Source organism: Seriola lalandi, unplaced genomic scaffold, assembly GCF_002814215.2.
Source record: "Seriola lalandi dorsalis isolate HSWRI2012SDOR001 ecotype SW California unplaced genomic scaffold, Sedor1 jcf7180002054703, whole genome shotgun sequence".
Lineage (NCBI taxonomy): Eukaryota > Metazoa > Chordata > Actinopteri > Carangiformes > Carangidae > Seriola > Seriola lalandi.
The window spans coordinates 742,730-755,518 of record NW_019525256.1 but is presented as its reverse complement, the minus strand read 5'-3'; the positions used below and the strand labels follow the sequence as shown (position 1 = coordinate 755,518).

General features: G+C 38.3%; 2 protein-coding genes across 2 annotated transcripts; both read left to right on the top strand.

Annotated features, from left to right (window-relative positions):
• Window positions 1-7,420: 7,420 nt before the first annotated feature.
• cd93 (CD93 molecule) lies at window positions 7,421-10,476 on the top strand. Its single transcript, XM_023424089.2, has one exon. The coding sequence runs from the start codon at window positions 7,576-7,578 to the stop codon at window positions 9,277-9,279; it is 1,704 nt and encodes a 567-aa protein (XP_023279857.1). The 5' UTR covers window positions 7,421-7,575; the 3' UTR covers window positions 9,280-10,476.
• Window positions 10,477-10,521: 45 nt separating this feature from the next.
• On the top strand, window positions 10,522-12,312 carry LOC111668130 (thrombomodulin-like). The gene has a single exon (XM_023424090.2). It carries the CDS (start codon window positions 10,669-10,671, stop codon window positions 11,812-11,814), a length of 1,146 nt encoding a protein of 381 aa, XP_023279858.2. The 5' UTR covers window positions 10,522-10,668; the 3' UTR covers window positions 11,815-12,312.
• The last annotated feature ends 477 nt before the right edge of the window (window positions 12,313-12,789 follow it).

The window sequence follows — 12,789 nt, the reverse complement described above, 5'->3', positions numbered from 1 at the left end:
CTTGCTTGGCCGTAGTGGAGATTATACTTGCCGAGGTTATGAGATTACACCGTGAGATTTGTTACATCCTAATACACATGAGAGGAAGGTTAAACAACAGCCTAATTGTGAAAAGATTGCATAGGAACGTCTTACTACCAGGAACTAGTCTCCAAATATATGAACATATCCGTGTAATCTTAATCTTGGCTGCCCCTCATCATAGCACTGCAGACTCCACTTCTTAAGAATCAGAGGATGAATAGAGCCTGAAATTTAATGCCACACAGGCTGACTTCACCTCCTCCACCTGTCCAACTACACTTCATATTGTAAAGACAAGTCACTGATGGGCTGTTATGGTGAGATAGCGAAGGAAAAATCTTCCTGAGTTTTCATTCTGATTCATGTTGGTGTTTTGGAAGACTTGAATTACCTCATTAAGAAATAGACAATACCTTGTGACCAGTATGACTTTTACACAAACAGCTCTTATTATAATTTCCGTATCTGCCTGATAATGCACTTGATTAAGGTTTGATAAACCAATCAATAGCAATAGTAATAGTAATAGTTACCCCTTTTCTCTCGCCACTAGAGGTCACCTTACAAATTTATAGAACCACTTTGAAACATTATGTATATTTTGCTGTTAACACTTCTTTTCTTTTACTTAAGATGTTGATTGCAGGACTTTTACTTGTATTGGAGTATGCTTTTACATTGTTGTTGTCTTGTAGTCTGAGGTGTAGCTAGTTTTAACAACTTTTCACACAGATAGGTAATTTAGTCCAGTTTTTCTGAACATAGCGGCCCCCTGCAATGGATCACAAGATACATGTAAATCTGGGAAGGTCATCAGATGATTTCTGAAGAAGAAAAAGGTCTGCTTCATGTTTAGTAATCTCTAAGGAGGGGTCACAAGCTCTATTATTAAGTAAGATTTTCTGAGATTGAGTGTACCATTGAGGGTTTTGACAAACACCAGAAACCATGTGTTTCTGGAAGCCTGCTATAACATTTTGTTTGAGTGCAAATTAAAAAAAAAAATTAAAATGACAATTTAGCTAGGCATACAAAGGCCTTTTTAGTACCAAAGTATTAACATTTGAAGAAAGGCTCATTTGTAATCTGTTTGCTGAAGGAATTGTATTTTCTTCATTTCACTTCTCCTTACACACTTTTGCACACAATTACTTAAATAAGTGGACCTTATTGAGAGCCTATATGTGACGTGTGTGTGTGTGTGTGTGTGTGTGTGTGTGTGTGTGTGTGTGTGTGTGTGTGTGTAATTTATCCACAATAGGTTGACAGATCGAAGTTGCTAGAACACAGACAACTGTGGTAATATGAGTTAATACTCTTTTTTCAAATGCTGAACACAGTGATGAAGTGATGACAGGAGACTCTTTCTTTTTTGCGGCTTTAATCCCTTATATAACTGAAATGATCTTACCCCCAGTTTAAGTTTCATCCTGTTTTACCCCTGAAATATTCTCTGCAGTCACTGGTGATTGATAAGTGAAAGGGTGTTAAACAAGCTGTAGGGTTGACATTTAAAGACTTAACCTGCTGGTTCATGTACAGGTTTATGAAAAATCCTGAGTGAACTTGCCGCTGAGAGAACTGAGTACACACATGCTCAGCGTGAGACACAGCTTTATGCAAATCATGGAGGGCTGTCTATGTGCTTTTCTTAGATGAAAAACATTGTGAAGGAAGTACCTAAACACTTCTTATCACCACAAACACAACAAATGGCTTGTACAATGACTGTACCATGCGTGCCAACATGATGGTCAATGATGGTTGAAAAGAACTATTGCATTACGACCATTTTTTTTATAATTTCAACAAAACAAATCTACTTCTCTTGGCCACAAAATCTTTTTTCTGATCTGCACATCAACCATAAAATATGTAACTCCAGCAGTTTTTTTCTCGTTTTTCTTGTTAATCAGCTGTAACAAGCAGACATGAGGCAATGTCTGCCAAAGATAGAGCTTGGTCAAAGGTCACTATGTTATAAACTAACCGTTGACAACCACATACATACATCATTACATTACATTATATCAGGCCCCATATATGGGCATACAATCTCAATGATATTGAAATATTTCCATAAACCTGCTTAAAATAAATGATTAAAGTATCAGAATCTTACATATTTGTATCTCCTGTCCTATAAAGACAGGGTTATTCCACAGAAAGAACAAAGTACAAAAAATTACTTTATTAGGTTTGTACGTCTTTCCTTACATAGTAGACAGTTGCTCCAAGTGATACTCATGTTTTTCTAGTGAAGTCATGATTATTTGCATAGCCTTTACAGCCTCTATGGTATTTAGTGCTCTAAGAAGACAAGAAGACAAAACTCTATTGCTATGCAAGGAACTTTGCGAGGCTGCACTTAGGCACAGTATAGCTTTGATCTAAATGCTGAGCATGCTAATATTCTCACAATGACAATAATATACCGATGGGAATATCATTTGTTTTGCAGGCTATAAACCAAAGTACTGAACAAATGGAAATTTTGACTGGATGATGGTGCCAGATGAAAAGTCAGGGTATCACCAAAGTTACTACAGTTCAGGGAGGACATGAATGTCTGTACCAAATTTCAGGGCAATCAGTCCATGTCGAAACAGTTTACTCAAAACCAAGAATGGGATCTTCATGATAGTGCTATATGTGGGTAATGTAATGTATCATTAGGGTGCATTTTCTGGGAGCCATGAATGTCTGAGTAGATGTTGAGACATTTCACCGGATTAGACTCTGTAACCTGTGGAGATTCATTATCTGGGAACCACAAATGTCTACACAAAATTGCACAGTAATAAATCCAATAATTGTTGAGACATGTGGGTGACGATACATGAAAAGTCAAATGGATCACCAAAGTTACAAGGATGAATCTTCTAGGTGCATCATGAATGTCTGTACCAAATGTCAAGGCAATCCATCCAATGGTTGAGATATTTCGGTCCTGACTAATGCGTTGGACTGACCCAACAACAGACTGGCAGTGCCATTCCTGCCCCATCCCACGCTGCTAGCATGATTGAAAACTTAACATAAACTTCCAAGACTATGACTGAAACAGTTGCTATGGGGATGTTAGCACAGATATGTTATCAAAAGACATGTTTTACATGCCTGTCATCCCCCCTTAACTTGACAGTACACTGTACAATGACAGTCTATTCTGAGATAACATCTTAAATTTTTCACGTTTCGCTGTTTTACATCATGAAGACAGCAATTACACAAAACTATGTGCAACAAAATGCCTCAAGCATTGGCAGAAGCAACCGGTTTTTGAGTAGGTTTGGATGTTTTGATGACAGAGGCAAAGCTGTTCGGTTGACTTCAACAACTTTTGGCAATATTACATGACACGTGGTGATGGGGAGAAATACCTGACCTGTTCTGCTTGTACAAACTGCACCAGCAAAGTCCTCTGAAACCATGTTTCCTCTATTTTGGAATTTTCAGTTGTGCCTGTATCTGGGTCATCATTGGCTTATTAGCTTTATCAGCAATGGTTTATATCTTGGCTTGTAAGCCACTCATAATGACTTTGGTAATCTCTTGACCTTTCATCTAGCGTCACCAACAGGTCAGTATTTCCACATATGCAATGTAATATCCCAACATTCATGGTCTCCAGAGGATCAAGCCTAATGATTGTAGATTCATGGTCTTTGTTAACATTGAGAAACCCCCAGACTTTTTTATCTAGCACTGCCATCAGGGCGAAATTTACAATAATTATAATAGTTACAATTAAATGATTTTAAAATGTATGTAATCTTTGAAAATGTAGTTTTGGGCTCTGTGTAATTGTGATGGATATGTTTTTCTATTTTCAGTTTTACAAAGCCAACAATCAATCGATTAATCAAGTAAAAAATAAAGAGATTAACCCATAATAAAAATAGTCACAGCCACCTCAACCAGCTGCAACAGTAAAATATTATTAACACAATAATGAATGAGTCACAATAATCTAATTATATTAGATCATATTATGTGAGTTCTGCAGAGATAACGTGTTTCTGTACAGGCCAACCCAGAAATTAGTACCATCCTGGTTCCCTTTACAAAAAGCCAGTGTTAAAAGCTTTTTTCTTTATCATTGCAGTAAATAAATTCTGTGACAAAGAAAGGTTTATGATATTTTTATGTTTTGTTCAGCACCATAATCTTTACTTAACACCTTTTTGATTTTAGACTGTATTTCCAACATCTCTTAAGATCATTTTTCACATCTTTGTGAAAAATGTTCTTCCAATGCAAATATACTCTGTAATACTACCATCTCTTAACAGTTTAATGTTTAATGAGCATAATAAAACCCTAGGATTTATCTTACCAAAGAATTTTACTCCGACACCACCCTCTGCACAATTATCACATTTACTTTACCAAAAACACATTTTCACAAATAGATATTACATCCCAGAAATGATAAATTCACATATCAATATCTAATTACAATGAAATTAGTGACTTACACATGACTTGAGCCTCTATAATTAACATGGACATAAATCATACAGAAAACAATTTGTGATTTATTTTAAGTGATATAATTAGCAGTAGAGGCTCTGTTGCTGGCTGGAAAAAATTATATAAAAAGAGAATATATTTCAGTGGTCTTTATTAAAGTAAAACTTTTTAAATGATTAAAGAAAAACTACGAAATATGACAATAAAGGACTGGTATCTACTTAATTATGTTGTGCAGGGATACGTCTTATGTGTTTATAGAGAGTTGGGCTGTAACCAAGGTGTGTGTGTGTGTGTGTGTGTGTGTGTGTGTGTGTGTGTGTGTGTGTGTGTGTGTGTGTGTGTGAGAGAGAGAGAGAGACTACTTCTTTTTCCTGTGATTGAAGTCACAGTATATCCTGCCTTTAAACAAACACAGGAAATCTTGTCTACATAATGTACTTCACATCAACACTAAGTGTCACGGTTGTTTTATCTTAATGGTACACCTGGACATCCATTCATGCCAAGGAAAGACTAGAGGGAAGGGACCAATAAAATGACCCTTTCAAAGTAATGGGAATAATCCTATAATTCGCATTTTGTAACTATAAAATTACAACCGCCTTCTTTAACAAAAATCTACTTTTTTTGATTGTTTCTTGTTAGAAATTAAGATCATATCATAAATACTGATCTGTTTTGCTCATGTTGTTTTGTTTGTCACAACTGTACTTTGTACTTCTATAATTTCATTTGTACGTGGAGAGAACACCAGCATGAACAAGCTGACACAGGTCTGAGGAGAGATGTAATTGCACGTGAAGTGAAGAGGGGTGGGTGGGTGTATATATATCCTATGATTTGACAGTCACTGTTTGGGGGAGGGGTTTAGAGAAAAGTCATTTGGCTTTCTTCTCTTTTATGACCACATATATTTAGTTGTGCACACAGGTAAGCCATTGTGCCATAGTGTTTGTCTTGACTAGTATTTCTTCATAAATAGAGCTGATGTCCATCTTGTTCATTGCTGCTGTATGTTATGGCCCCAGTTAGACTGTAATGATGTGACTGGGAATTCATAAAAAACAGACAATGAGGACATGGAACATTTAACCTAATATTTAGTGTGATATGACCAATCTCATATTAGATAGATATCTTTCTGCAGAGATTTTACTGCCTGTGTGGGCCTCAGTGGGTGGAGCAGTGTCTTACTCTCCTTCCTGTTATTGTTACTGGGGCACTTCCTGATTAAACAAATGCAGGAAATGTTTAGATTTGCATGAATGTACTTGTCACTTATTGCCATCCTAAACAGTACATTCAGTAAACACAAGTGGGTCCAAATCCACTTTGTAATCCGAACTATAGAGGTTAATCAGTTTATCTCCTGCTCATAATCACTGTTTCAGTTGGGTTTGCCTGGCTGTCGGTCCTCATGAAGAGAGGGCTACTTAGGTTGAGAGAGGATGTAAGCAATCAACCTGAATGGCAAACCTCACACTGGATATGGGAACAAAAGTACAAAGCAATGGATTAACTAATGTACTGTATTTATTTATTCAGTTATGATTTATGCTTTCAAAAAGTTAACAGTTAACAGCACAATATGTACCTGTATGTGCAAATGAGGTAATCAATGATTTATGACACTTGATGATTACTGGATGATGATGACTACTACTACTGTAAATCAATCAATACATCAATCAATCAGAAATGTATAGCACTTTTCATACAAACAATGTAACGAGATTTAAAGAGCTTTACAGAATAAAAGCAATAAAAACTACCTCCACCCCCATCCAAGCAAAGACCAATATATGACTATGTTATAAATAAAAAAACTATGAAAAAAAAATAAAACCATAATAACAGGAACTGAGGTAGCACTATCGTGAATCTCATAAATTTGTAAAGAGAAAACGTCAAAGACAGGAAAACAAAGATAAAGCTCAAATAACAAAGATAAAATAATTAAATACTAAAAGAGAGGGAGATGTATTGAAGTAAGTAAGACCAGAAATAGAAAGCCAGATATTAAAAAGAAAACAATCTGGAAAACAAAAATAGAATTACTGGACATACCAGTAAAACAGCCTAAAATGTACAAATAAATAGACAAATAATTCAAATTCAATTAAGTGCCATTCTAAAAAGATAGGTCTTGACTTTATATTTTAAAATCTCAGCTGCCCTCAGGTCTTCAGGGAGACTGTTCCAGAGACGTGGACCATAGTAATAAAAGGCTGCCTCTCTTTGAGACTTTGGGTTGAAAGTAAAAGACCACTACCTGAAGACCTGAGGGTCCTAGAAGGTTTATCGTATAAAAGCAAATCAGATAAATAGGTAGGACCAAGACCATTAAGAGCTTTATAAACCAATAAAATGATCTAAAAAAATAAATTCTGAAGCAGACAGGTAGCCAGAGCAGACACTTTAAAACTGGTATATTGGTATTCTAATGCTAGGCTCAAAACAAAGATCTGACTCCTATTTGCTTTTCATTTGTTGTACACTTGAGTGTAGTGCCAGGATTTGCAACTTCACATTTCTCTGTCTGAGCTTCAGAACCAATGACCATGATCTGAGTTTTGTCCTGATTGAGCTGTAGAAGAAAAAGTCCAGGCTGACTTCTGGCAAAGGTCATAGGGTCATTCCCTGCAGCAGTCATCACGCCTCTATCCACACTGTCTATTTGTAAATGTCAAAGTGTCCCCAGGGATCTGACCCCCACAAGTTCATGTATTGTAACGCACGACAATTAAGGGAGTCAGCTTAAATGCCTAAAGCCTACTGGGACCGGAGACATCTGGAGAACCAGTCAAAACATGGCGGAGCCTGCTATTGTTAAGTTTTCTAAAACGGAACTGGTCTGCAGGGGGAGAAAGAAATAGCCTTTAGCTTCTGCTAAACATGATTTCCGTCTTTAGTTTGTGACCCAAACAGGATATAGGAGCATGACTGCTAGTTTCAGACCCACAGCACTTGTTTTTCGGCTACGAATGGACAACCACATGTTGGTCCCATTTTACCCAAAAACTCCCAGGGACCCTCTGGATACCAGTTAATTTGTTGATCTCTAGAGCAATTATGTTGTGGATTTTTCTACTGCAGCTCGTCAACAGTATTAAGGGTTTGTCTGGAGCTGAACATGAGACTCTGTGCACTTCTAACGCCTGCTTCACCCTGCATTTGGACAGCGTGAGCTTTGCAAATGCCAGCCACGACTGTGTCCGCAATGGAGGTAATCTGATGACAATCAGAGACAGAGGAGAAGAGGATGTCCTGCGCTCACTTCTCTCACAGACTCAAGGACGACATCAGGACAGGGCACTACAATTTTGGATTGGGTTAAAACTGAACAAAGGAACCTGCGTGTTGGCTGACAAGACTCTCCAGGGGTTTGAGTGGATATCTGGGGAGAGAGATTCCCACTACTCCAATTGGGGAAAAGAACCTGACTCCACCTGCACAGAGGACAGATGCGTAAGGGTTCATTACACATTGGGTCAGAATCAACTCAAATGGGCTGCTGGAGGATGCAAAGGCCCTGCTTTTTATGCATGTAAGTTTTATTTTAAGGGAATGTGCAAACCTCTGGCCCTCCTGGGGCCTGGACAAATAACCTACACAGCACCCTTCTCAGAAAAGCCAGAACGTAGTGAAATGAAATCATGTCCACTGGGAACATATGTCAATATTGTATGTAGTAACGAACAGTTTAAGTTCTCTATGTGCAAAGAGGTGGACGGTACCTATAGGTGGACAGACCCTGGTCCATTTTGCAAAACAGGAAAGCAAAATTGCACTGTCAACAAAGGCGGATGCAAACATTTCTGCCAACAGCACGGAGATGACGTTCAATGCTTTTGCAGAGAAGGTTATGACCTGGATGAGGATGGAGTCTCTTGCAGGATAAAAGACTTGTGCAACGTTGACACCTGTGAGCATCAGTGCGTAATGGGGGAGTCAGGTTATTCATGCAAATGTCCACATGGGTTCAAACTGGAAGAAAACCAGCACAACTGCTCGGACATTGATGAGTGCCAGTCACAAGCCTGTGAGGATCATTTGTGTGTAAATACGCACGGCAGTTACATGTGCACATGTAAAGATGGCTACAAACTGATCCATGGTAAATGCAGTGATGTGGATGAGTGTGCACAATCAAGATGTGAGCACAACTGCTCCAACACTATTGGATCCTTCTTCTGTTCCTGCAACAAAGGTTTCACTTTATCCCAGGATGGCCACTCATGTGTGGACATAAATGAATGCATCAATAATCACTGTCAGTTCACATGCAACAATACTGTAGGCAGCTTCGCGTGCTTGTGCCCGCAGGGCTTCCATCTGGAGACTGATGGAACAACTTGTGCTCCAGATGTGACAGAAACAGCAGCTACTTCACCAAATGACCCAGCTGAGAACGAAACGCAGGAGAACTTGACTGAGTCCTTAACCAGAACCACAGTTGAGCTCCAGCACCAGTCCCCTCACACCGACCCACCGCTTCCAGACCTGGGGAATGTCACGCACAGGGTTCAGGGGAGCAACACATCCTCCGCAACAAGTTTTGTCAAGGCTTCCAGGTTAATGATCTGCGTCCTCGGTTCAGTCATTCCTCTGCTCGTGTTGGCTGCAGTGACTTTGGCTATTGCAGTGTTTCGATGCAGTCGCTCCAAAAAAGAAGCCAAGAAAAACACCACTACTGACGGCTACTGTTGGGTGTCCTCTGGTCTGGATCCACGTTTAGAAAAACTATACGAGTCCATTTTGACTGATGATCTATGACCTGATGGTTAAGGAGAAGACAACATGGATTATGTTTATTTATCTAATTTATGTTTTTTCAACCTCTGTAGGTTAGGCTATGTGCTGTTATCAAATTAATACATATCAAATCAAAAATCCGAAAAAGACTTTGTTGTTGATCAGACGATTTGTGTTTGATGTGGCTCACATATAAAAAAAAAGATGTAGTACCTGTATAGAGCAGAAACATAAAGAAAAGAAAGGTATTGTTAAGTCTTGTTATGAAAGGGGGTGGGGCCCTCTGTATGACGAGGGTGACTGTGTGTAGAGAGCTGATTGTTTGGTTTCGGTGGTGCATGTTATTTTCGTGGCATGGTTAAAGCTGAGAGGAAGTTGGACCAGGATGTGCTGTTTAAAAGTGAGCATATCAGTGTTAAGATCAACCTTCGTTTGTAATTTGTCTTGTCATAACTGGCCACATTTTCTGTTATTTTACCAATAGCCAAATTACCAACTGAGTAATGTATGTACTGTCCTGTTCGCTAACCCAGTGATCACCTCCTGTCCCAGGAACATGTTGTCTTTACTGCATTATTCCAACATTTAATATCGTAAAGCAGTGGTGGAAGCATTATTCTGAACTTTTTCTAAAAGTAGCAACTGTAAAAATACAAGTATTAACAAAAAAGCTGGTTAGCAGTTATTCCCCTCTCGTTGTTATATTGTTATATGATTGGACCATTATCATTGATGCATTAACATGCTGGTACTTTAATGCTGTAGCTGGTTGAGCTAATGAAGCTAATTTGAACTGCTTCATATACTGCTGAGTAGGTTCATCTATAACAATGCATCACATTTTATCAAATGTGTTTGGAAAATCTTGACATAAAAATGAATTGGTAACAATAGCTGTTTAATAAATAAATAAAAATAAGTAAAAAGGACAATATTTGAATCTTAAATATAGGAAAGAGCAAAGTAGTATAAAATGGAAATATTCAAGTAAAGTATCTCAGACTTAAAAACTGCACTTATGTAAATGTTTCCACCACTGATACAGGAATGTATTTGTACACAAAACCACATTTTACTTCCTGGAAGGAGTTTGCACATCTGATTATGCTGTTGTAAATATGATGTAATGATGAATACATGTACACCAGAGAATCAAGATAAAGCCATGCTTTATGTTACATGTGAAAACAAAATAAATAGTTTGTTCTGAAACATGAATATGTTCTTGTTCAGGTATTTCTGTTGCCTTCACTAACCTTGAAAAAAAAACAGGAGCCTAACTCAAACCCATTTCCTTCCTGTTCTAACTTCCTGGCCTTATCCTGAGGGGAGTTGCTTCCGGAGTAACAGATTGTAGATTGTCCATAACTGCACCAACCAACATTGTACGATGATCTACCGCATGACATCATGGCCTGTTTGAAACTGACAATGAAGATGGTTATTTTAATGTCAGTTATTTTTTTATTGTCCGTGAATACAGGATTTGGCGTGAAGCAGACTGGCATCTGCAGGCCCATTTGTACGGGGAGTGACTGCTTAACTGTTAACCAAGACAGAGTGGATTTTGAAACAGCCGAGGAAGCGTGCCGTGTCAGGAATGGAGAACTAATGACACTTCAGCCTCAGACAGATGAAAGGATCCTTGACAATTTGAGTGCAGAATTGTTTGGAAACTTCTGGATCGGACTGCGTTTGCCAGTCGGTGCCTGTAGCAACCTTTCAGCTCCACTCAGAGGCTACGAGTGGACCTCTGGTGGCACACGCGGGAGCTTCATTCCATCCTTCAGCACCTGGAAAGACAGCGTTAAAGTCTGCTCTCCACACTGTGTGTCACTTTCGAACGACCAAAGTTGGACAGAGAGACTGTGCACGGACAAAACTGATGGATATCTCTGCAGAACAAAGCACAAAGATGCATGCCAGGCACAAGAATTATCAGATTCCAAAGTCTTGATCAACTCTCAAGGCTGTAAGACAGCCCCTTGTGAGCATCAATGCACGCCTGTAGAAGGAAGTTATAAATGCTCTTGTTTCAGTGGATATATCCCAGACAGCAAAGACCCTAACCGGTGCAAAATCCACTGTGATACACAGACTTGCCCCAAGACATGTGACTTAAACCCTGATTCATGCTATTGTCCTGATGGCTATATAATTAATGAAAATCATCTCTGTGAAGACATTGATGAATGTAAAATGGAACAATGTCAGGAGCACTGTAAAAACACTTTTGGAAGTTTTGTGTGCTCCTGTAAAGAAGGATTTGTCCTTAAAGATGAAGTGAAATGCATCAAAGCAGATGTCAGTGAGAGCTTTGACATCACAACGCCTGTCACTGACGGTTCTGTCAAACCTGTTACCAATAATAATACTCTGAAGGCTTTGTCTCCAACTACTGGGGGTTTTGTACGGGTATGGATCTTTGTTGCTGTGGCTGTGGTAGTGTTAATAATTGTTGTGAAGCTTTATGTTGTCAAGCGTCAGAAGCGCAGAGAACAAAACTCCAGTCAACAGTCCACTGCTACTGCTGCTGTGGACAATATTGAGTGTTAACATTACTCCAACTGGCCCTTTAACATTTATAGTTTGAGGAGACTTGCATATTCTGTACTGTTTTAAGTCTCTGTGTTGTGTCGTGTTTGAAGTATTGTGAATGTAGATAATGCATGCTGAAGGAAATATGTTATTATCAATATATTCGATTGTTGGCTATTATGAATCATTAAAAGCAGTGATACAGGGAAAAACACAATTCAAAAGTCTGTTCTAATTTTATGACCTTAGCATGTGTTTCCGAAGTGAAATGTTCATCTGCAAGGCAACTCTGAAGTAATGTACACCAGATGAGTAAAAAGAGAGTATTAAAACCTAAATCCCATAGTAAAGTGCCAGTTCCTTCAAATTTTGTATACAATACCTGAGTAAATGTACTGTGTTCTTTTCAACACAAACTTTTTTATAAATAGAGGAACCATTTGTATGTGCGCATATGCATTGAGTTTTGAAGTACATGAGTGTAAATGGTCTTTAATATGGAACACCAGAGAGGGATTTCACGTGTCATTTGTGGTCATTTATGTGATGCTAAAAGCAGAGGTCATTCACATCAATGCTCCAGTCTTGTCGTTATTTTTGCTCTTAGTGCGCCATCTGCTGTTCTACTGAACAAACTGCAGTAACAAGTAAAGTTCCCCTATTCATCATTCAGAAGCAGTATTTAACCATGTAAAATATGGGTTATAACACCCCATAATGTAGTTGAAAGCTTATATAAGTGTTTATTTATGTATTTGTTACTTTCACTGCACCTGTGGAGAGTCTTAAGTGGGTGCTACTTAGAAGTCACAAAAGGAAAAATAATAAGGAAATTAATAGTACAATTATTTAGATTTGTGTTATTTCATTTCTAATATATTCAGAAAATTGGTTTCAGACTACATCTGTTCATGGTCAGACTGTCATGGCATGTTTAGTTAACAATGAAGTTAAATGTTATTATTTGGTTTCAAAGTGGTTTTTAAGTCCGTG